This window comes from Mixophyes fleayi, chromosome 4, assembly GCF_038048845.1.
Source record: "Mixophyes fleayi isolate aMixFle1 chromosome 4, aMixFle1.hap1, whole genome shotgun sequence".
Classification (NCBI taxonomy): Eukaryota; Metazoa; Chordata; class Amphibia; order Anura; family Limnodynastidae; genus Mixophyes; species Mixophyes fleayi.
In genome coordinates, this window is record NC_134405.1 from 213,909,015 (window position 1) to 213,935,170 (window position 26,156).

At 39.4% G+C, this 26,156-nt stretch overlaps 1 protein-coding gene across 1 annotated transcript in view; it reads right to left on the reverse strand.

The window, feature by feature from the left end:
- The window catches only part of ALDH1L2 (aldehyde dehydrogenase 1 family member L2), a 56,760-nt gene that overhangs the window by 20,625 nt on the left and 9,979 nt on the right, over positions 1–26,156 (reverse strand). Inside the window, exons 2-15 of the mRNA XM_075209315.1 lie at positions 24,951–25,095; positions 18,168–18,402; positions 17,507–17,672; positions 15,751–15,852; positions 11,205–11,294; positions 10,985–11,119; positions 10,009–10,134; positions 9,575–9,666; positions 8,063–8,207; positions 6,900–7,019; positions 5,131–5,258; positions 4,455–4,605; positions 2,166–2,236; positions 198–303 (exon numbers count right to left, since the gene is read on the reverse strand). Coding sequence (XP_075065416.1) covers positions 198–303; positions 2,166–2,236; positions 4,455–4,605; positions 5,131–5,258; positions 6,900–7,019; positions 8,063–8,207; positions 9,575–9,666; positions 10,009–10,134; positions 10,985–11,119; positions 11,205–11,294; positions 15,751–15,852; positions 17,507–17,672; positions 18,168–18,402; positions 24,951–25,095 — 1,812 coding nt within the window. The remainder of the gene's footprint in view (positions 1–197; positions 304–2,165; positions 2,237–4,454; positions 4,606–5,130; positions 5,259–6,899; positions 7,020–8,062; positions 8,208–9,574; positions 9,667–10,008; positions 10,135–10,984; positions 11,120–11,204; positions 11,295–15,750; positions 15,853–17,506; positions 17,673–18,167; positions 18,403–24,950; positions 25,096–26,156) is intronic.

Below are 26,156 nucleotides of genomic sequence, written 5' to 3' on the forward strand. Positions count from 1 at the left end.
TAATTGTTAATTTTTTTTATCTTTTGCACTTTTTAGGTGTAAATAACTTGCCCAGGAATAGGTTAACCAACTGTAATTTGTGCATTCTCTCTTGAGAGTTGTTTTAGATCGCAACCTAAAATTAATTCATTACAGTATAAACACTAATCTAAATCTGGAAAGAATACATGTTGTAGGATAAGGTAAGCATAATTTACCTGCGCAGGTTTCAGAACTAGTGTATTTCCTGCAGCTAGGCATGCTGCACTTTTCCATGCAAGCATCATTAATGGATAGTTCCATGGGATAACAATTGCACAGACACTGTGGATAGAACACAGGAATACAACCTCACATTAGATAGTGGTAAAACCCAGAGAAAAATATCACAGACTTTTATTTGCAGAATCGATACTGAGCTATAGAGCATACAAGCAGTTTGGGGTTCTATTTATTTTGGGAGATACAGAGGTTGTCTTTTAAAAGGAAGTAATAAATCAAATATTTGTTGTTGAGTTTAACATCATAACACTTACACCTGCATTATAAAAGCAGGAATTATGGATGTTAGTGTTACAGTGTGTGCATATTTTATTAGTACATCATCATCATCACCATTTATTTATATAGCGCCAATGATTCCACAGCGCTGTACAGAGAACTCATTCACATCAGTCCCTGCCCCATTGGAGCTTACACTCTAAATCCCTAACATACATACACAGACAGACATAGAGAGAGACTAGGGTCAATTTTGATAGCAGCCAATTAACCTACTATTATGTTTTTGGAGTGTGGGAGGAAACTGAAGCACCCGGAGGAAACCCACGCAAACACGGGGAGAACATACAAACTCCACACAAATAAGGCCAGAGGCCGCCGCAAGGCGGTTTGGTCTTAGCTGCGGCCCTCACTGAGAGTACCAGGCAAAACCCTATGGAGGAATATACAAGAGAGGTCAGCGACAGCAGATAACAGGTAATGCAGGAATGATGAAGAGTCAGATCAGAGGACAACGGATTACCACTGGGATAGTGGCGGGATACACGGATGAGGGTCAGCTCTGCAGACAACAGGTTAGCAATGGAGCCACCTCTAGTACCTAGCAGGCAACTTCAACAACAGGCATCAGACACCAGGAGGAGGTGACTTTTGAATTTGGAGCCAAAATGAGTCAGCCAATAGGAAACAAGCAGAGGAGATGAAACAAACGAAGATGGTGGCGGCGGGGACAGAGCGAACTGTCAGCGGGGACCAGGTAAGTGCGCCGGGCATCGGGTAGGCAGCCGGACTGCCTGGTGTGTGACAGGTGGATTATTAGAACTCCTATTCTGTTGGCACTGAAATATTAACTACTGCTTGGTTTAGCCTAAATTAAGGCTTAAATTAGTCATAAAAGTAAAGGAATATTGGAACTGCCATTTTTACACTTGGCACTTCTGTGTGTTTGACACTTTGTTTTACATTGGGCAAAGTGCCCCTAAAAATGTGCTTCTCCACCAAACTGGAAGGTGCAAGATGCGTCTTATTAAAATTGTAGAACAATTTTTGCTGGGGCCAAAATCAAGTTCTATTATGGAGTGGAAATAGCCGTTTCTCCCTGCGCACAGCAAGGAACGATTATAAAACTTGCAAGGAAAACCTTCATCCTGCCCAACTCCTCCCATTGGCTGGTGCAAATGTCTGCCCCTCCGTAAACCTAAGTGGTTTGTAGGACATCTACACAACTCCATAAAGTATTTTTTATCCAAACAGGAGCAACATCTCTTCTGTTTCTCTCAAATTGGTGAAATTGGTTTGCAGGTAACCCAAGTCATATACGAGTCCTATTGAGAACTTACAGGTGCCCTCATACGTACACTATTTGTTTTTGTGTATCTAAGACGCTGTCCCAGTCTTCTACATTCCTGTACCTGATACCCAGATTGTCACATATTTATATACAGTTTGCAAATAAAATCTGTCAATAGTTGTAAGTTACTTAGTTTAATAGTGAAAAGCAGAAATGTACTCTTTTTACACCAAAATTCTGTTCTTCCTTTTGATTTAATAAATAATAAGTCAAGAATACCCCGGGACACAATGAAAGGTATGTGAAACAGTTTCCATATTTTATTTTGTTCCAGGATACCTTAACAATAACAAACAGTGAGTATATATTCAATAGCAGAGCACCACACACTTACCCAAGTGGCTCCTTCTTCGTATATGTTAAGTTGCGATTGGGGCGAGCTTGGTTTATTGGAATTGTAGAACCCTAATAAAAATAAGCATAATTATGGATCAACTATTTATAATATATATACAATGTTATAATGTATGCAAAGGTGTTTAAAGTATTGTACTTTATTATGTAGCTTATATGTCGCTCACTATGTAACTACCTTTCTGCAAATGTATACGAGTGAGCAGATACTATGCAGTTATATCAGTTTTGGCGGCAAACATGTCAGATACAATAAAGCTCCCTGCTTAAATGATTTAACCAGTTTTCCATGCTTTAGGAACAAAAACTATGGCATTTGGCATAGCGGGTAATGGTTTAATATATGTTTATATAGAGATAATCAGGAAAAAAATATGTTCAACTTCTATTCACTAAAGATCTTACGAAGTGCAATTAGCAACTACTCCTTTTTAGATGCTTTACAAACTATAAAATACACACTTCATTTTTGCTACAAGAAAGATGCACCTATATGACAAACACCTGATAGTATTAATTCAAGTTGCAATGGGATCTTTGGAGGCAGCTTGAGAGCTCTTTATCTTCTCCTCAGCAAGCAAAAGCCTTATACCCATTGGCATTTTTTGACATTAAAAAACACTAGTACAAACGTAGTAAAAATACTAATACGTCAGTGAATCCACATGTCAAATGCAAGAGTGTTTGACATGCAGTTATTAATTTATTTTTCGGAGCTCCTTAGAAGCTGCCTAGCCTTCCCCAATGCTTTGGGAATTATATATATGTGCATATGTATGTGTATATGACTATCACGGTTGTGAACAAAGGCTGGAAAAGAAACAGTGGTAGACTCAGATTTTCCAATGCATGCTGACAATCGGGCTGTTTAAACCATACTTGCCAACTCTCCCGGAATGTCCGGGAGACTCCCGCATTTTGTGAGAGTCTCCCGGACTCCCGGGCGAGTGTGGCAATCTCCCGAATTCTGCCCACTTCACTAGGAAGTGCCCCACTTCCTAGTGAAGTGGGCAGAATTAGATCCCAAACGCCGCGATTCCCGGTGAATCGCGGCGTTTGGCCCCGCCCCCGCTGTCAAATGACGCAATTTGCGTCATGACGTCACAGGGGGCGGGGCCGAAATGACGCGATTTCGGCCACCCCGCCCCTTCACGCCCCCCTCCACTGGCTGGCTCCCGGAAGGGAGCTGAAGAAAGTAGGTAAGTATGGTTTAAACGGTTTATATTTTGGTTGTTTCATTGCATCTCTCTGACTTCAGTGTTACTCAGGAGCTTGGCATAACTATCTGTGCTGATTGATACACTGGTTTATAAAGCAATCTGCACCATTGAATCATTGCCTGATATACTATTTGCTACCTAAGCATTGTGCTCTGTTTCCATTTGAAGACTGCTCATTGATGAGCCTACTTGTTGTATTTCTTGTCTGCCGCTCACACTGACCAGAGTTTGTGACCCCGATGATTCTGTTAGTCACTGGCCCCCGATTTTTGGATTCTTTTTATTGTTGCCATTTATACTATTGGATCATTTGTTGTTTTTTTTTACCTGATTTCTGCATATGGATCTAGTTTCTACTTTTCTGTTTGTATGCATCACCCCTAAATATAAACCTACAAGTTAACCCGTGCATGATACTCATGCATTCTAGTCAAATCAAGCTACTTAAGGTGTTAAAAAGGTTCTTGTCATGCATTTGGGCCATAGCCCAGGCCTCAACCACCAACCACTCCCCACTGTCACCCCCGGCAACCACCAACCACTCCCAACTGTCACTTCTCCTTCAAGAAATATATATATATATTTTTTTTAATCTTTATAACAAATTAAAAACATCTTAGTATACCAAATTTCAGCCCTTTCTGAATTTTTTTTTCCACACACACTAAGAATTTAGTAGGTCAGTGTATAACTCCGCCCAGCAGGTGGCGCTGCAGCTTGGTTTTATTTTTTCCACACACACAAAGACAGACTAACACACGCCACTAGACATTTATATTATAGATATTATTGCACACTAGATTTGGTGGCAACTGAGTCCTTGTGAGCACATATTGCTCTATTGGAGATAGGGACTGCTATAGATGAAGATCAGACATAGTTCCATCTTTTTATCTGGAAATCTGGTGTCAGACATTACAATGAAACAACAAACCAAAAAGAGGATCAGTTAAAAAGGAAACACAGCAAGATGATTTTAGTGTAAGAGATCAACAACTGAACTGGAGAGAGCACCCCCACTCCCCACCCCCAAGTAAATATTCTCTTGCCTGAATTTTGTCGCACCATCCGGCGAAGTACCTGAAGGTCTGCACAGACATCCCAACATGGGTCTTCAAAGCCAATGTGTACACTGCTCCTGAGTCTAATGCTTCAATAGTGGCCAGCTCTTCTTGATGTTGTTCCATAAGATCTGAAAGTCTTACATGGAAATAAAACCCTCAAGTCAATATATGCAGTAAACATGCGTATTAATAATTTACTGCATACCTACTAAAAGTTATACTTTTGGTGGCAAAGTTCTAATTAATTTTTGGTTCCCAAATGCATGATGGATGTTCCATCAAACTTCTGCAAAATGAGAAGTGTGTTTGGGTGGATAATGAATGGGTCTTGTGCAGATTACGGTTTATCTTTTCTCACTTTTTTGTTTTAAATGTTGGGAGATACGATTTAGTGAACACATTTCAATAAGGGATCAAGAATGTAAATATTCTATTACAAAACAATATATGGTAGTTGCAAACAAATTTTCTGCATTTCAACGGATGGTCTTGAAATACTAAAGTCATAGGTGTGTGTGTGTGTGTGTGTGTGTGTGTGTGTGTGTGTGTGTGTGTCATGGTTACAACTTGGCTCTCAATTTTTTAATAGTTAAAACATTACAGGAAAAAGATGAAAACAAAAGTAGTGTAGAAAGCTTTAGACATTCTAGCACATACATACCTGTACAGTACTCTCCCTCTATCTCGTGCATTCATTTTTCCCCACTCCCCATTTTCAAAGGCATCTTTTGCTGATGCCACGGCTTTATCCACGTCTGCTACAGAGCAATAGGAGACTTTGCATATTACCTGGGAGCAAATATTATTACATTAACTGTTTATTTATTAGTTTTTATTATATTAAAATTCCAAATGTTTTCTAGGGCAAATCTGAGTATTTCATTGTATGATCCTTTGAATTTTATTTTATGATTCCTTATGAAATGTTTTAAAAAAAAAAAATTGTTGGTAGACTTAAATATGATAGACATTATTATTATCACTTTCATATCAGGATAAACGGTTCAATATCAAAGCTACATCTTTTTTTTTAGAATGAATAAATTATAATAAACTGTTATGTCACTTTAATGGGACACTATCACCAAAATAATTAAAGAACATAACTTTTACAACTCAACAAAGGTCTAAGTTCTGTTTTACTATATATATATATATATATATATATATATATATATATATATATATATATATATATATATATATGCATATATATATATATATATATATATATATATATATATATATATATATATATATATATACACACACACACACACACACACACACACACGTTTATTTGAGCTAAACTTTACATTTACTGAAATAATCCTTGTGTTGCTTTTACATTTCTGATTTAATTTTCAGTCTTTTGTTTCTTACAGCACTGTCTCACTTTAGGGCTGTTAAAATATACCCTGTCGCTTACTTATATTATATTATAGCGTAATTACAGTGGTCATTGTGGAACAATAAGCTTTAGAGTGGCGTTCAATGTGCGAACAGAGGGAGGACCTGGGAAAGGAAGTGGGGCATGCTGGGTCGGGGATCCACAATGCCGCTGGAATATAAAAATGGCACCTAGCAGGAATAGTCAAGCACTACACCTGCCCTCCCTATTCATTAGATAGATTGTAAGCATGCGAGCAGGGCCCTCTTACCTCTCTGTCTGTATGTATTACCCAGTATTGTCTTATAAATGTTTGTTCCCAATTGTAAAGTGCTACGGAATTTGCTGGTGCTATATAAATAAATGATGATGATGATTCTGATCCCATGTATTTTACAGTAAGATAATGTGAATAAGTCATGGGAAATTGGGGGGAGTTTAGTATGCCACCCAAGAAGAAAAAAATACAAAAAATAAGTCAACTGCATAAAAAGTACAATTTAAGAAGATACATAAAGAAAATTGTAGTGTCCCATAAAACCATAAAACCTAGTGGTTAGCACTTCTGCCTCACAGCACTGGGGTCATGAGTTCGATTCCCGACCATGACCTTATCTGTGTGTGGAGTTTGTATGTTCTCCCTGTGTTTGCGTGGGTTTCCTCCGGGTGCTCCGGTTTCCTCCCACACTCCAAAAACATACTGGTAGGTTAATTGGCTGCAATCAAAATTTACCCTAGTCTCTCTCTCTCTGTCTGTCTGTCTCCCTCTCTGTCTTTGTGTGAGTGTGTGTCTATAGTAGGGAATTTAGACTGTAAGCTCCAATGGGGCAGGGACTGATGTGAATGAGTTCTCTGTACAGCGCTGCGGAATTAGTGGCGCTATATAAATAAATGATGATGATGATAACATAACAGTAAACAATGCACAAAGTACCAGTGAAATAAAAATTGCACAATATTTATTTTATGTACGTGAATGCACTGATAAAGTGGGCATTAACTAAATGTATATGTAAAAAGACAAAAACAACCATACTCACTGATCCATCTGTTGGATTAATGGTGTCATATGTTTTCCCACTGTCAGAGTCCAAAAACTGCCCATTTATAAAACACTGGTATGGCATCTTCACAGTCATATTGTTTACATTTAATGATACCTATAATAAAATGATAATTACTGAAAGTAAACAAAAACAAGAATGTATTATCATACATATACATTTGTGACTGCAATACTTGCTTGCTTCACTGGTCATATGATTTGTCTTAAATCTCACGTTCTCATGTTTCACTTTCCAGTGAAAAAATGTTTGCTGCCGCCAAAGAACTATTTGCTGTTCTGCTCATGCTAAGAGCATGACACGAATGACTGGGCTTTATGCTATCAGATTTCTCCCTGACTCCTGCTATAACCGTCTCCTACCCTCTCCTGCCTTATAGACACTTCTGGTCAGGATCCCCAATTAAATAATATTGCTTCAATAAATAAAAATTAAACGGTACAATCTGCTTATATAAAAAAGTATATAAATACACAAATAAATTTGCTTTTAACTACATCCTTCCAAAGCATGGCAGTGGTGCTGTTGCTATTGCTATCTGTGATATGTAGTATGTATTGTATACGTAATGGTTTCACCTGGAAGAGCCCTGCAAAGAAGGTTAATTTACTGTAAATTTTTACATATGTGATTTAATTCCGCCTACAGATTTTACGTATTAATGGTCAATTAATGAATGTTCCCTGACAAAGTCTGTTTAAAAAATACATTATCCTTTATTAATGAATAACTTTTAACAGTGTCTGGGAAGACCCCAAAGAGCTGTGAACAATATGTAGAGTAACCATTTCAGAAGAGACTTCTGCAATTTTTGACCATGAGGAAAAGACATCTGACTTGTAAAGTAACGGGGGTCCCTGTACAGGTTGTATAGCATACTTACCAACTTGATATTCTTCTTTTCCGGGAGGCTGCGGTGGAGATGGGGCACTTCCTAGTAAAGTGGGCAGATCCGGGAGATTGCCACACTCGCCCGGGAGTCCGGGAGACTCTCGCAAAATGCGTGAGTCTCCCGGACATTCCGGGAGAGTTGGCAAGTATGTTTTATAGTAGGAAACACACTAGGATAAACTGGTTAGTTATAAGCTCAGATGACCACATATCTATATTTAGTTTCTACAAATTGATTTCAAACTTACATAATCTATAACCAATTCTTCTTTATCCTCTCCCCTGAATTTCCTCACAACCATCTGTATAAAGTCTTGAAATGTGGTGGCCATGTATACATCTTCATTCTGTAACTCTATCCCACTGCATTTCTGTTTCATCTCCTCAACCAACCTGTGAAAATACATCATTGAGAGTGAAAGAGGCCTCATTTAGCGTTTAGTTATTATTCAAGGCAACACTGTCCATGAATGTTTACGCTTTTGATTATAACTAGGTTTCCCTAAATAGCGACAAATGGAAAAAATAAATGAGTATATTAGGAGTTAAGACTCTAAGGGGCATATTCAATTCTCTGCGGTTTCCGCCGCGGAAAGACTATTACCGGTATTACGGTAATAGTAAGCCGGATTTCAGCTCGCAGCTCCCTGAGACGCAAGCTGAAATCCAGCGAGAAATGTACCGTAATAACAGTATTTACGCGCACTATTACTGTAGTGACGGTAATAGTGCGCGCAGCACGTTACTTTTGGCAGTAACGCCAAGAATTGAATATGCCCCATATTCAATTGTCCGCGTTACTCGCAATAATAATTACCGTTATAATGGTACCTTTAACGCCGGCTATCAGCTCGCAGCTCAGGGAGCTACGAGCTGAAATCCGGCTTAGAATTACCGTAATACTTTTAACGCTGTGCTACTTTTGCGAGTAACACGGACAATTGAATATGCCCCTATCACACTGCGCCAACAGCCCCAGCCCTACCATTCGTCACCACTGCAGATCTCCTGTAACCACATTTAAAATAATCTGAAACGTCTAGTTTCGGATTATACTGAAATAAATGTTTACTTGGATGGTTTCAACATTATGCACATTTCTGACATTATCCCATACTTGCCAACCTTATGTTGGCCGGGTCTGGGAGATCCTGATGGGCAGGAGGGATGTATGGGCAGAGGGGGCAGGGCTTCAAGATTCGCCTGATTTTGGCCCCGCCCCCCGGTAATGTAATGCCTGTTTTGGGTGTTTTTACAGTGTAAAAAGACCCCAAACAAGCATTACATCACTGGGGGCAGGGCCAAAATGATGAGAATCGCACAGCCCCGCCACCTCCGCCCGTACTCTCCGGCTGTAATTTTATTGAAGTGGGCAGATGGGCCAGATGCGGGAGAATCACCAGCTCTCCAGGGAGTCCGTGAGACCAACTCGAATTTCGGGAGTCTCCCGGACATTCCGGGAGAGTTGGTAAGTATGCATTATCCTGAACACGTTTCATTATGTATAAATCTTGTAATATATGTTTCAGGGAACTAAGCGCAGTAAACTAGAGATTTATCACTTTCTTCAAATCTGCTTTTATATAACAGTTTATTTCTGTTCCAGTAGTTTACTGTTTCTTTTGAATTATGATTTTAATAAAACTGTTAGGAATCAACATATGTGTACACATTAAAATCGTGATCATGACACACGAGTAGCTCTGCTCTAGGACATAGACAAAGTTACACCAAACCTCTTAAATTTCCTTATTACTGACCTGACAACATCCATAGACGCTGCCCCAGATTTAAAAAAATCTGTGGTATCTTCAACCGCAGCAACATTGCTTAGAATCCCCTTCCAAATGTCCTAGATGAGTAAAATATAAAAGCCTCTTGTGTGAATAGAGAAATGCAATATCAATATAAAATAATTATTGTTTCTTTTCAATAGAGAAATCACTGAAAATCATTTTCATATTCTTGTTTTATAAAACTCATTGAAAGTTAAATTATGTTTGGTTCTAGTCTATTTACCTGTCTGAAGAGCTGCGCTTATTATCTTTTATGTACCAATGTAATTTCATATTTTGTTGTATTTTATGTTATGTTTGCTCCCCACTATGTACTCCTCCCCATTCCCCTCCTTTTCCCTTATCATTTAAATACCCTAATAAAAAATAATTCTGTTAAAAGCTAAATAACATCTTACCCTGATCTGAGATTCCATGGCCCTTTCCTCCTCTGTTAGCTCCAAGGTCGTCACATCGCCCACTGAAAAGTAATTTGATGCAGGGATCATTTTTCCATCTTCAAACTGAAGATTTCTGACTATTAACTGTAACGCAAAAAAACATTTTGATCATTTATGAGTAATACCTCATACTATAGAACATGTTTTTCATTTCATTGGGAGCTTCAGGAATCCAGATCTTTAATGTTCCTCCTTGGACTATTTGTCCTCTAGAGAATCCATAATGGTTGAAAGTAGCTGAAGCAGATTATCCCCTTCATACCTCTATATTATTATTTTCATAATAAAATATATCTATACACCCCTAAAGCTACAGATTTTTAGTGCCCAAAAGGGTGTTTATTTCCCCTGAAGATTACCGTCTTTATATTCTCCAACAAAGATAACACAAGGGGGTAAATTTATCAAGCTGCAAGTTTCGGGTGGTTTTGAAAAGTGGAGGTGTTGCCAACCAATCAGATTCCAGTAATTATGTATGTACTATATTCTACAAAATGATAGTTAGAAGCTGATTGGTTGCTATAGGCAACATCTCCACTTTTCACTCCTGTCGTAAACTCGCAGTTTGATACATTTACCCCAAAATGTTTTTAGAAACCGCATAACATTTGTCCATAAGCTTGAAAGGCAATGTATATAGCATAAGTGGCTAACAATAGAAATCATCATAAATGTAAGTGCTTTTCATGCGACCATTAATTATATTTTAATTGTCAAGTAGTGCTTGCACTGGCCCATATACCTGCAGTATGCTGTGGAACTCATCACTGTTTTCTATTTCCAGGAAGTGGGTTGTACCTGGGGAATCTCTCGAACATATACACTTACATTAGTCAATGCAATGACTGTACTACCTTAGCTATGAAAATGTAAAGTACAATTTATTGCAGGCTTCCAATCTATTGCTTAATGTGAAAAAGAAATAATAACTCACCATTTTCCCATCTTTACCAAAGAGAACTAGTCCATTTTTTGTGACAAGTCCTGGCTTTGAGGCTCCATCAATATGTAACGGCTCACCTGCAGGGACCACACCCTCCAGTAAAGATGATCCATACAATGTCACCATCTGGTCGAACATATTTAAACACAATTAATAAGACACCGGCTCCCTTGCTGAATAATAAGATATGATTAAAGGTCTTTTTACACACCTGATCATTTATAACTGTCCAAGCTCCAGGCACTTTATCATGACCTCGGATCCAGTTATGGATTGCCTCAGCAGAGTTGTCCCAACATATCTAGAAAGAATGTTTATATATGTCTGTATTAAAATAACATCTGTGATATAAATAGACACTTTAGTAAGGGCATTGCTTGGCCTTAGCAACTGAGACCCGTTTGTTTTTGCAAGTACAATGTCCATAGTATTTTTTATAAATTATCATTTTAATGGATCATCATCATTTTAATATATTAGTGATAATATATTTGTTGCATTGGTGTAATGTCCGATGTTTATACCGTAAGAGAAATGTCATATGATTACGTCCAGAGGTGTGTAATAGAATTGTATTTAATATATATATATATATATATATATATATATATATATATATATATATATATATATATATATAAAACTCTATTATGAGCATGTTTAGAGGTCAGATCATATTATAGAAAATTATATTATGATCATATCCTATGCCTCTACTGCTTCTGCAGTAAACACCTACAGATGACAAGTCAGGAAATAATTTTTTTAAATGTCTGTAATCGCTCACAAGCAGGGCCGGACTGGCCATCTGGCACTGCTGGCAAATGCCAGATGGGTCAATGGTCAGATGGTCCGGGTACCAGGCAGTCAGTGTACCAGGCTTCCTGGTGGCTGGCTCCTCCCCAGGAACCAGCCACCTGACTACATGTGCCGTGCGCAGCGCTGCACATTCAAATCTGCCCGGGTCCTGCAAGGCAGCTGTCAGACTAGCTGACAGGAGAAGAAGGCAGAAACAAGAGGAGAAAAGAAGCTGAAAAGGTAAGTACACTAAAACAGAGGGGGGGCGAGAGAAGGGATGCTACACAGAAAACGGAGGGGCGGGGGGGGGGGGGGGGAAGAAGAGAAAGGTTGCCACACAGAAAACGGAGGGGGGAGGATGCCACACGGAAAACGGAGGTGAGGGGGCTGAAGAGAATGGATGCCACACAGAATATAAGGGGGGGAGAGAAAGGATGCCACCCAGAAAACGGGGGACTTACTATGACATAAAAGAAGCCACAAGCCATAATATTTTAATATGCTTGTATATTGCAGTATTGCAGTTAGTATGCTCTGCTGTAAAATCCATAATTATTCTTAATGAATATTTATATAAACTCAGTTTATACAAATAAAATTTAGTGGTGTTAAATTAATATGATTTTTGGTCTATACTGTATAGCAGGGGTGTCCAACCTTTTAGCTTCCCTGGGCCACATTGGAAGACGACGAGTTGGTTTGGGCCGCACATAAGATACACTAACAATAACGATAGCTAATCATCCAAAAAACCATAGAAAACATAGTTAACATATATATATATGAGAAAAATAAGTGATATAATATATATATATATATATGCTTAGTGGCGTCTGTGTGTGTGTGGAAAAAAAAAAACCAAGTTGCAGCGCCACCTGCTGGGCAGAGTTATACATTGACCTACTAAATTCTTAGTGTGTGTGGGAAAAAAAATTCAAAAAGGGCTGAAATTTGGTAGGGCTCAAACTCATTTTTGTGAGGTAATTTTACCTCATGAACACACATGTGTAGAGGCGTGCGTTAGAGTGTGTGTGTGTGTGTGTGTGTAAAAAACTATTTTCTCAGAAAGGGCTCATCCAATTGACCTGAAATTTGGTATACTGACATTATTTGACAAAAAAATTAGAATAGTCAAGTCAGTTAACTTCCATCATCCCCCCTTCCCCCCGTGGGAGGGGTAGTAAAGGCTAAATTTAGGAGTTGAGGGGTCAAACTCATTTTCGTGAGGTAATTTTACCTCATGAACACACATTAAAAAGGGCGCTTGCGTCGGGAAGTAACGCTCTTCCCCTGAGGAGGCCTGGGCTAGGCCCAAATGCATGACAAGAACCTTTTTAAGACCTTAAGTATCTTGATTTGACTAGAATGCATGAGTATCATGCACGGGTTAACTTGTATATATATATATATATATAAAATCACTTTTTTTTCAAATCCCCCTATACTTACCTTTCAATCGCCCTGTTCAAAAAATCCTCTCTAGTTATTATACTATAATCACTTTTTGTATTGTTTCGATGCAATATCAATAAAGTGCATTTAAGCCAGGCATTTTATATCAGGGTGCCCTGACCAGGCCTGCGGTACCTGACATATACATCACTGTGACCCCAAATTGTGACCTGTTTTGCTAATTACACAACTATGTTAGTTAAGGGATAACAACTTATAATGGGCCAAAGAGAATAATATATAATGCCCCATTAGTAATACAAGTAGAAGTATGTAGCAGGGAGATAAGGTCCATGATGCTCCAGGACCAGGTGACTTTTATTCACTGGTCAGCATCCCTTGAAATAATAAAAAAAAATCCCCCTTAACTTACCTTTTAATCGGCTTGTTCTCCTGTCCTCTTCTCTTCTTTTCTCCAATTCTGTGCTGCTGATTGTTCGTCTCGCGCGGGTGACTCCTCTGTGCTGCGCTCCGCAATGGATGTTGGGCGTGATGATATCACGCCCGACATTCACTGCGAGCACCACACGGAGGAGGAGACAAGGGAGGGAGCCAGAGTACCAGCTGACGTGACCGCAAGGTAAGTATTCTCTTTTCTTTGTTTTTGCAGGATTTTTTTTTCCATTAACAGTGCTGCCCCCTTGCCACAACCAAAACTCCTTCTGGGCCACATTTACAGGCGTCGTAGGCCGCATGCGGCCCGCGAGGCGCGGGTTGGACAACCCTGCTGTATAGTATAATATGATTTGGGCGCACTATTGTGACATAATATGAACTGGGGCACTATTGTGACATAATATGATTTGGGGGCACAACTGTATGGCATAATATGATTTGTGGGCTCTATGGTGGTTTAATATCGATTGGGGGCATGTGCTCAGGCATGAGGGAAGAGGGAGAGTGTTAATATAATGTGGAAGGTAGGCTATTAATTTAATGGTGGAGTTTAGTGGAGGCTAATTATTTAATTGGTGCTATTTTATTTGTGGGATGCTGTGGGTCAATTTAATTTAATATTGGGACCTAGCAATTTAAGAAGGGGTAATTGGACCTTTAATTTATTGCTGGGGTGGTTTGTGGGCTATTGATTGAAAGTGGGGCTGTTTGGGAAAAAAATAACGTCTATTTATTAAATGTGAGTATCAATTATTTAATGGCAGTGATGCTTGCGGGAAATAGGTATATTTATTAAACGTAAATGCTATTTATTTATTGCTGGGGTTGTTTGGAGGAAGGGAAATAGATTTATTTATCATCAGCAGCTATTTAGATTAAATGTAAATACTAGTATTTTAATGTTGGGGCTGGAGGGAGGCCTAATTATAAAACACTGGTTGCATTGATTAAACACCAAGGCTGTTTGTAGTTTTCTAAATTACATGTACCCATTTTGTTTCCAAACAGGGCCTCCAACATTCCAGGATCCAGACAAGCAGCAACTAAAAAAACACCAGCAGCCACAGGTGGTGAAAGTGACAAGACAGGTAGTAGAAAGCAGGACAGTCTGCCAACTGTCCTGAATCTGGTGGGGAAGTCACAAATTTGGGTGATTGCCTGACTGCAAGGAGAGCTGGAATGTATGTCCCGCTTCACACTGTACTGCTTGTGAAGGCAGTGCTGCGTGTAACTAACAGTATTGCACACAGTATTGCCTGTGTATTTGTCTAAAATGATAAACATGTTACATAATAGGGGCCCCCTGTTTTACATTCCCTGGACCCCCTGAGCGTTAATCCAGCTCTGGTTATCAGGAGGGTGCTGATAGCTGCTCCCAGTCCCTGGATAGGACACAGACTGCAGAACAAGCCGAGGAGCTCTAAATCTCACCAGATTTGGTAATTTCGTGAGACTAAGAGCTTCCCTGCTTACTCTACGGGAAGTTCCCAACCTGATGGATGTCAGCAGCACCAGAAGCATAGATAAGTACAGTGGGCTCGGGGTCTCATAATGTGCCTGGGGGGATGGCGTGATGTGGCTGGGAGGGTGTGATAAATGTAATGTTTTATTATAATGTATGTATCAATGCCCCATGTTGGCCACACCCACAACACAATATGGTTACGCGCTTTTCGGTGCAGCATCGGCACACAGTTTCTTTCCTACTGGAACTGAGGTGTGCCTGTGTACTTTAAATGCCAGGAGTGATTTTTAGTCCCAGTCCGGCCCTGCTCACAAGCAGGCCATCTCTCCTCAAGCCTCAATCACTCCTACCTCATCCAACTCTACGTCCTTGTATCATGTCATTTGCATGATCTGTATTTTGCCATTGCTTGTTTCTATACATCATTTGTTGGCCCTGTACATTTTTGTGCTATGCTCCGTTTTTTCCACTGTATGGCGCTAGAGAATACATTCCATGCTACATAAATAACTGATGATGATGATGATAATAATAATAATAATAATGCATCGATACTTCAAAGTAGCAGCTACAAATGTATAATGTGAAGAGAAGAAAGCAATGCACATACATGTAACATGTATTGTAGGACAGTGCCACGGATTACCTGAGAATTCTCTTTCTTCTGAATTCCCTCATAAGTAGCTCCATCTTCTGGTTGGGCTATACGAGGTGCTTTACCATCAGCAATCAACTGTACAGCTTTCACCTAACCAGCCAAAGAAATATTAAAAGATGCTGACTATTCATTTTTTCTGTAACTCCTGCACTGAAGACAGTAGGTGCAGGGTTTTTATAGCTAATGTCACTCCATGATATGATGTGATATGTCATTATTCCTCAAAAGTATTATGTTCATTATTTGCTTCAATATACGTTATTAATATATAATAATTGATATTATTTTAGTGGATGTATCGCTATAAAGTTTGAAAAATGTTAGCACATGTGACGAAATGAGTGTGATAACCCTGTGAGCATTCGGTGTCTCATTTCTCACATAATGTGGATTATAGCAAGTTCTTTTTATAGCCCATGCTTTTGTTCCCCAGCTCATCAAACTACAACTGCATTGTCCAATAACATGTGGCTAAGGGGACATTGTAGTTCAGTGTACATATGTATATTGTGTATTGTATATTGATGACTTGCAGTAAGGTTGCTATTCACTGTCTTTAAAGTGAAGCCAGGGGTATTATGGGTAGGGATGAGGTTGTAAGATGCTGGAGTGGGAAAACTATTTAGTGTCCTTTGTTCTCACCAGGCTAGTCCAGACAGGCCATCTAACAGGGGAGGTTCTGTTGAAGGACAGCTCATCTTCACTCCCCTCTCCAACCCCCCCTAGTCCAGCACTGACCAATGTTAAGGAGAATAGACCCAGGGGTTTATCCAGGGAGGGGAAAGACTGTGGAAATTAGACCTGTGATATAAGGAACAACTCCAAGGGGAAGGGTGTTCATTCTGGGATTTCATTCATAAAGGTGCAATATCTAGCTTTTGAGTTGTCGTTCTCTAACTATATATGCAGCTGAGAGAGATCCATGGATCGTGAAGTCTGGACAGCCAGGTGACTATTATTTCTTAAGCTAGTGGGGTAAGGGACGGATGATATGGTAAATCTGCCTGGCATTTAGTTCTGTGTGTACATAATATTCTAGTGTTGTTTGTATGACAATAAATGTACTGTTGTATTTTTTTAACTGCATTTGTCTGAGTGACCATACGAACCCTAGAAGGTACTGGGCAGACTTCCCTGGCATAGGAAGGCACCCATGGGTGGCCAGCCAGCGTGAAGTGGGTAACATTGGGCCAGATAAACTCAGTATCTTCACAGCACAGGTGATGGATTATCATGTGTAAATGTGCAATCTCTTAAAGGAAATGTCCAACCAAGGGTAAATCAATACAAGAACCCCCAACTAGTAGATTAACAGAGGTACCCTGCCTAAAACCCCAGCCAATCATGAGAAAACCATTCCCTTCGTGGCCTCAGCAATGGTCAGAATGTTTCTAAATATTTGTGCTTCTGTAATAGGGCATGTGGCTAAATGTTATTTAGGCTTAGTTTGTAAGTGTTATTTATTGGAGCCCATAATACTTTAGTGGAGTTTTATGAACAAATCTATAAATATGACACTATGGATGGTAGTACCATTTTATTATCTGCATTACAACCCATGGGTCACAAAGTTAACTTCTTCTAGACTATAATATGAACAGTGACATCACATAGTTATCAGAAGGAACTACATAACTGTCTGGTTAGGAACCAAGCAATAAGATCTATTCTATAGCTTAGTAAGCTGTGAATGTTATCCAATATGCTATATACTGCACAGGTGATATATGACATAAACACTCACCATGGCTTGGACACCTTCTGGAAATAGAAAACGGTTGTAAAGAGAATCTACAGTATCATTAGGCTCAACATCACAAACATTTTGGAGCAGAATTGGTCCAGTATCCAGGCCATCATCAGCCCAGAAAACAGAAAACCCAGCCTTTTTATCTCCATGAATCAGAGTCCTGCAAATGATAAATATCAATGTATATGAGAAGCATGTTTTTGTTAAGGTTCCATAAATTAAAAATATGTTATATTTAAAAAGGAGATACATCTACAATTTTTATAACAACTATGTAATGCTTAAAGTTTTCACAATCCTTAATGTGCACCATTTACGACTAAACACAGAGTGCGTCTAGCTTTGAATTTCTGCCCATATGCTATTCAAATCCCTCATTAAATAAATTGCATATTTTAAGCAACAGCAAATAGGAATTTCAATGAAAAGCAATGTACCAGTGCGTCATTAGTGGACACTAATGAGGCAATACCCACTTTCCCTTGGAATAACAACATGGCTTGGTGTGACAAAGCTGCAACTACTGGAACCAGAACCTGTTTAATTTGTAAGGTAAAGAGAAAACTGTCCCTTTCTCTCTCTGTATATTTAATAATATATTTAAGGTTAATATTCCATGTATGTATGTGTTTTATTTTTACAGAAAAAATCTCACCAATTGATAGCAGAAGCTCCTCTGTGACGGGGCAGGATGGAAGGGTGATATATGATAGAGCCATGTTTAGGATTATCTATAACATCCATAGGTATAAACTGTGAGCAAAAAGGAAGAACATTGAGCTCGGCGCCAACAGACTTATAGGCATCTACTACCTCGGAAATAGACTTCCCTTTTAGTCTCCATCGGGGAAACTTAAACACTGGTGTACCATCATTCTCTGCAGCTACCGCTGGAAGACATGAGGAGAAAGACAGGTTGATCTGATGTAACTAGAAAAGCTCTTTTTAGTCATACTTTACAACAGCCATTATTTGTGATAAACTGAAAATCATCATAAAATCTATTTATAGTTTCTGCATTACTGTAGAAAGGTGATGTACATGCTTTAGAATTGTAACATAGCAGGTACCTGTGTACCACTGAAACAACTGTGGGTGAAGCCATGGTTGAGGGGGTTGCTCCCACAGTCTCACTTTTCCTCGCAAGATGCTATTTGCACAATCAATGGAGGCTACAAGTTGGACCATTGCAGTTATTTAGAAGCTAAAAACCACATTTCTTCCGTCCCCGGCCCAAGCATGATAAACAGGCAACTCACCGAATTTGAAGACATGACAGCTCTCAGAACAATCTACTGAGGTTGCAAGTTGGACCAATTGAAAAATTCACAAGTTAAGCACTACATTTCTTCCATCCCAGGAAAAAGCTCAATAATTCAGACACTGTGGGAACCCACCACAATGCTAGCTACAGATGACTGGTGGCAGTGTACCACCAACACTAACAACTGCAACATGCAAAATATGAGGATCCACTGCAATACCAGCTACAGACGACATGTGGCAGTGCATCTTACAAGCATATGTGAATTTCCTCTTAAGGGACCTGCTGGAGGCATCAGTCTTGTTGATGGACTGCACTGTTGAGGAACACCACGGCCACATGAAAGAGACATTGAAGAGCCTTCTGAATAATTGATCATTTGCCAAGATGGATGTGTTCGTTCAACCATCTGGCAAGGTTCTCCAATGCTCCCAGATCTTCACCAAGAAGGTCTTCTGGCTGCATGTATTTCCCTTTGAGATTGTCTCCAACCAAGGAGTTGTGGCTAAGGAGGGCCTTCTGAGGATGGCCTTCTGCAAGCAACTGGGAATTTCACTGTACATATCGTCCAGGCACCCCAGTCGAACAGACAGATTGTGCTAACCAATCCCTTGAGCAGTTTCTAGTGTGTTTTCTCAGATGCCTAGGAAGACCGGTTCCTTCTGCAAAAAATCATGTGCAGGAGTGTGTAGGAGTCTTCAGCAGCATTTGAAGACAGGAGCTAACCAAAAAGGTTTGTACACCAGAGTATATGGGACAGGTCAGTGTTCTCAAATCCCACAGCATACAGGTTACGGCTACCACCTTCTTTCCAGATCCACTTGGAGTTTCACATCTTCATTTTAAAACTGGTGGTGATGGACCAGTTTCCAAGATGAAAGAGGGTACCTTCTCCTGCAGCAGAGGCAGAGACCACTAGGAATACATCATGCAGTCAATCATTGACTCCTGGCATGCAGTACCTGGTGCATTGGAAGGCCTCAGGAGTTTGTCAATAGACACATACAGGATCAGAATCCAGTGGCTGTTAACCTCTAATACCCATTAGCAGCCTCTGTAAATACAGCAATATACGTCACTATCTATAGCAGGTGTAACAGGAACAGTAAATCTGGTTTTATTATTTAAAATTGGTCTGGGAATGCAGTAGTCATATATCATATACTCTACAACAATAATCTTATTAAAAGACTGAACTGTTCAGAGAAAGAAATGGAAAGCAGCAATGCAACTTTAAGGCTGGGTACACACTACAGAAAACTTCTCCCGGTGCTATATCGTTCACAATTTTACCAACTACTGAAAGTCCCGATCAGCATGCCGAATCATGTGTACTATACACATTTTACAAGAGTTACTTTCAGATTTGTGCTCTTCATCTGTCATAACCATTGGCTGAAAAGATATTATATATAGTATATATTTAAATAGCCTTGAGTACTCTGGGAATGGAGAAAAAGGAGCTGTTGCCAGTTGCCAGTTGCTATAGACAATTGGTCCAAAGTTGAATTTCTTATAAAAATTTGTACACGAGGGCTACAAAATGTATAACTTCATACCAATCAGACACAAAAGACATATTTATTCTATGTTATGGCCTTTTGTGAGATAGATATATCTCATAATGTAGAGGGCTCACAGACAACTAGAAGGTTTAATGCACCCCCACAACTCATACTTGGAAATAGGTAAACACCATTACAGCGTGAAACATTTTGAAGAGTAGAGGAGGGTTTTTATCCCCGATCCCTACCCCAGATGAAGTAGATTTTATCAAAAGATTAGGCCTAAGGGAGAATATAAGAAAATAGATAGACAGAGAGGTAAACGAGAAGGAGCCAAGGGAAAGAAACCGTCGGAATTATTAGAACATGTGGATGATCTTAGGAATCTTGGTACCTTCAATTTTTCTGATCATGAACCCACGAGGTCTGTAATTAAATTATTGAGTCGAGTTTTATCCTTTGCCCGCACTAATAAATTAAATGAATTTCAATTATATATGGATTTAAATAAGTGTATTAGCAGATTACATTAAAAACACATTTTTTGAAAAAGGGAAATGATCACAACATGGGTCAAACTGAGGATTTGAGAAACTCCAAATCAGGATTAAAATTGCCATCCAAATTCTTTCCCCTAGAAGGGGGTAATCTTGAGGTTTTTTATCAGTTGGTAAAAAAGGATTTATATAGGGAGGACAGTAGTGTCAGATATAGGAGAAACATCTCTTTACATGAGAAAGTAGCTCTTGATTCTCTGATAGGAAATGAGAAGATTGCTATTAAGCAAGCTGATAAAGGGGGAAATTGTTATTTTAAAAAGGGCTGATTATGTATCTGAGGCTAGTAGGTTACTGGGTGACAGTGAATCTTATAGGGTCTTGGAGGGAGATCCTACTGCACCTTTTGTATTGGATTAAAGAGGATACTACAAAAGGCTATGAATGAAGGTGTTATTAATCAGAATGAGTTGATTGAAGATGTTATATTGTATAGTCATGGCCAAAAGTTTTGAGAATTACACAAATATTATTTTTCACAAAGTCTGCTGCCTCAGTTTTTATGATGGCAATTTGCATATACTCCAGAATGTCATGAAGAGTGATCAGATGAATTGCAATTAATTTCAGTCCCTCTTTGTCATGACAATGAACTTTTCCACTGCATTTCAGCCCTGCCACTAAAGGACCAACTGACATCAGGTCAGTGATTCTCTCATTAACACAGGTGAGAATGTTGACGATGACAAGGCTGGAGATCACTCTGTTATGCTGATTGAGTTAGAATAACAGACCGGAATCTTTATAAGGAGGGTGGTGCTTGAAATCATTGTTCTTTAACACGTGCAGTTATTATTATTTTGCACAAAAAGGGCTTCACAGGCAAGGATATTGCTGCTACTAATAATACAGCTCAATCAATTATTTATCGGATCATCAAGAACTTCGAGGAGAGAGGTTGAATAGTTGTGAAGAAGGCTTCAGGGCGCCCAAGAACGTCCAGCAAGCTCCAGGACCGACTCCTAAAGTTGATTCAGCTGCAGGACCGGGGCACCACCAGTACAGAGCTTGCTCAGGAATGGCAGCATGCAGGTGTGAGTGCATCTGCAGGCACAGTGAGGCGAAGACTTTTGGAGGATGGCCTGGTGTCAAAAAAGCCAGCAAAGAAGCCACTTCTCTCCAGGAAAAACATCAGGGACAGACTGATATTCTGCAAAAGATACAGGGATTGGACAGCTGAGGGCTGGGATAAAGTCATTTTCTCTGATGAATCCCCTTTCAGATTGTTAGAGGGAATCTGGAAAAATGCTTGTCCGAAGTAGGAAAGGTAAGCGCTACCATCAGTCCTGTGTCATGCCAACAGTAAAGCATCCTGAGACCATTCATGTGTGGGGTTGCTTCTCAGCCAAGGGAGTGGGCTCACTCACAATTTTGCCTAAGAACACAGCCATGAATAAAGAATGGTACCAAAACATCCTCCAAGAGCAACTTCTCCCAACCATCCAAGAACAGTTTGGTGGTGAACAATGCCTTTTCCATAAGGCAAATGTGATAACTAAGTGGCTCTGGGGATCAAAACATCCACATTTTGGGCCCATGGCCAGGAAACTCCCCAGACCTTAATCCCCTTGAGAACTTGTGTTCAATCCTCAAGAGGCGGGTGGACAAACAAAAACCCACAAATTCTGATAAACTCCAAGCATTGATTAGACAAGAATGGGCAGCCATCAGTCAGTATGTGGCCCAGAAGTTGATTGACAGTATGCCAGGGCGAATTGCAGAGGTCTTCAAAAAGAAGGGTCAACAATGAAAATATTGACTCATTGCATAAACTTAATGTAATTGTTAATAAAAGGCTTTCCCAGTGCGGGACATTTTGGTGTTTCCCAGCGCGGGACATTTTGGTGTATATTTTTGTTTATAACACGGTCCGATGAACCGTGGTCCAAGCTGTAGGGTTACCCAGAGAACATTTCCATATTGAGGGTTATCTGCTGAATACAAGCGCCGAGGTTGTTCCCTGGGGAACTATCTGTGTGTTAATAAAAGGCTTTGACACTTATGAAACGCTTGTAATTTTACTTAAGTATACCATAGCAACATCTGCCAAAAAGGTCTAAAAACAATGAAGCAGCAAACCAATACTTGTGTCATTCTCAAAACTTTTGACCATGACTGAATAATACTTATGCCATTATTGATTTTATATTGATGTAATAATGAATATTTAAGTTGAAATTGTATTAAGTTCATGTATGGATCACCAAAATAAGGCGACCACCATTCTAATTATGATGCTTCTATAAAATGACGTTTTCAATATTTCTATCTAGTAAATCTTCAAGAAAATGCTGGTTTGTTATATATATATCTTTATTATTTATTTATTGTTTGGATGAGTCCCTGACATAATTTAATGGTTTGATGTAAGTTATTGTCTGACGGGATTGTATCCTGGAAAAGTGTGGGAGAAAGTGATATTCCGCTTAGGGTGGAAGTTGAATCGGCTGTATCTCATTTCGGCAAAGTGTGAGCAGAAGAGACGTGGCGCTTGGGGCGGAAGTTCAATCGGCTGTATTGTTTGCATGCCATATATTATTAATCAGTTGTTTGTCCTAAGAGGCACAGTATTGATTAGGTTCGGGACTATTTAGGTTCGGGACTATTTAACTTTCCATGGAGGGCTGCCATTTCATCACTGCTGGCCTCTTGAAAAAGTCGAAAAGCGTTGATGATTTGCATCTGGATCTCCTGCATTGGGACTCTCCTCTTGGCCAGGGTATTGTTTCTTTACATTGGGACAACTTCGGAGTGATTCAGATAAGCTATGAATTTATGTTTATAATGTACAGGCATTATTATTATTCTTATTGGCAGCTCTTCTCTATTATATGCATAATGTCTAATATATTTCTGGTACGCCTATATTGATAGTGAATGGTATAGGTATATTTGTATCAGGACGTACTACACTATGGTATCCCCTTTCTCTGAGTTCTAGTTCCTCCTGAGACCTGGTGCTGTGATATGAGAGACTGAGAAGATAGACTCTTCAATCATCTCCTACAGAATCTATATACATCAGATAAGCTTCTAATTATTTCACTTTTGGTACGAGGCTATATTGGATTAGGATTTGACTCGCAATCTCTGTTCTAGTTCATCCCAAAGGTGCTCGATGGGGTTGAGATCAGGGCTCTGTGCAGGCCAGTCAAGTTCTTTCACACCGAACTCATCAAACCATGTTTTTGTAGTCCTTGCTTTATACACTGGGGCAGAGTCATGTTGGAATAGAAAAGGGCCTTCCCCAAACTGTTGCCACAAAGATGGAAGCATAGCATTGTCTAAAATGACTTGGGATGCTGAAGCATTAAGGTTGCCCTTCACTCAAGATAAGGGGCCTATCCCAAACCCTGACAAACAGTCCCATACCATTATCCCTCCTCCATCAAATTTCATAGTTGGCATAATGCAGTCAGACAGGTAACGTTCTCCCGGCATCCACCAAACCCAGACTCGCCCATCTGACTGCCAAACAGAGAAGTGTGATTCATCACTCCACAGAACACGTTTCCTCTGCTCCACAGTCCAGTGTCTGTGTGCTTCACACCACTCCATCCAACGCTTGGTCTTGGTGAAACCCATTTTATTAAGCTCCCGCCACACAGCTTTTGTGCTTCATTAATGCCAATGAAAATGTTGGCAACGTTTACACACCATGCACCTTAGCAGTCGTTGACCCCATTCTTTTATTTTATGTGGTTTTCTACTTCGTGGTTGATTTTTTTGTTGTACCTAAACGCTTCCTAATAATATCACTTACATTTGACTGCAGAATATCCAGCAGGGATGAAATGTCACGAGCCATCTTACTGCAAATGTGGCATCCTATCACAGTACCACACTTGTTGAAGTCACTGAGCTCTTCAGAACGATCCATTTTGTATCACAAATGTTTGCAAATGGAGACTGCATGGCTAGGTGCTTGATTTTATACACTTCTGGTAATGGGTCTAATTGAAACACCTCAATTCAATAATTAACAGGTGTGCCCAAATCATTTTATCCATATAGTGTATATACAAACACACAAATATATATAAATAATATATATTTTTATTTTTTTTAATGTTTTTCAGGATTGTACACAAATTTCTGATTACAGCACTTACCAAGAGGGTCTGCTTTCCCATCCTTGTCTGGGACTGTGAAGACGCCCACCACTTTGTGACCTTCCTTACGTAGATTATTATACACCTCTTGACCAAAGACGCTCTGTCCAATAAGTGCTAGCCTTAGTTTATTTTGATAGTAGACCTGTAACACAAAACAATAGCAATACTTTCTTAGATATGTTCTAGGGAAAATCATCTGCTGGCACAGAGGGGTGGACACCTCGATTTTGTCGCAAATAAAATGTTGCCATTCTTACTCTTTACAACATAAATTAGATTAATCAAATTCCAATTACTCACCCTTACCTACAAAGCCCTCAATAACAACACCCCTGCATACATCTCAAATCTCATATCAAAATACTCTCCCTCCCGCCCCCTTAGATCTACTTCTGACCTGCGCCTTGTCTCATCTCTGATAACCACCTCTCACTCCTGCCTACCAGACTTCTCCCGTGCTGCTCCCCACTTATGGAATTCCTGATCAATCAGACTTTCCCACAGCCTTCAAATCTTTAGTTACTCTTTGAAAACCCATCTCTTTTTTTAGAGGTAACCTTATAACTGTATAACCGTTTTATGTATATCCTTGTGTCTTCTCTACTGTATAGCTCCGTTACAAATCTACGATAATAATAATAATAGTTGTAAATTAGTTTAGTGCATTTTGCTGTAAACTGTATTCACTTTAGTCAGTAGTAGATCTACAGATGGATCATGTTTCTTTAACACAAAGTGTAAGACTGCGGAATATGTTGGCGCTATATAAATAAATGATGACGATGATGGTGACTGGTACAGTGCATGGGGCCTGTTGAGATGCACCTCAAGCCTATGCCAAGTGTATCCATCATGTTGTTAGAACAACTACTGAAATACACAGGGACACCAGATGGCACATTCAATAAATTAAGTTCCTGGTATTATGCAAGTGCAGTACTTGTTTCCTTGCTTATGTCTGTTGTATTACTTCAAGAACAGCTATGATATGCACACATTGAAGACTCGCTCACACATATCCCCTGTTAATGCTGCTAACATCTGAAAATCATACTAAAAATAGAAAGAATGGTTTCTTATGGGCTTGTAGCCGCACAATATTAATTAATCTATGTATGCATTTACGTTAAGGCTTCATGTTTGTGGCCAATGAGGCTCCTAGTGAGCAGCTACAGAAACTTTCAGTATCTTTTATACTTTGTT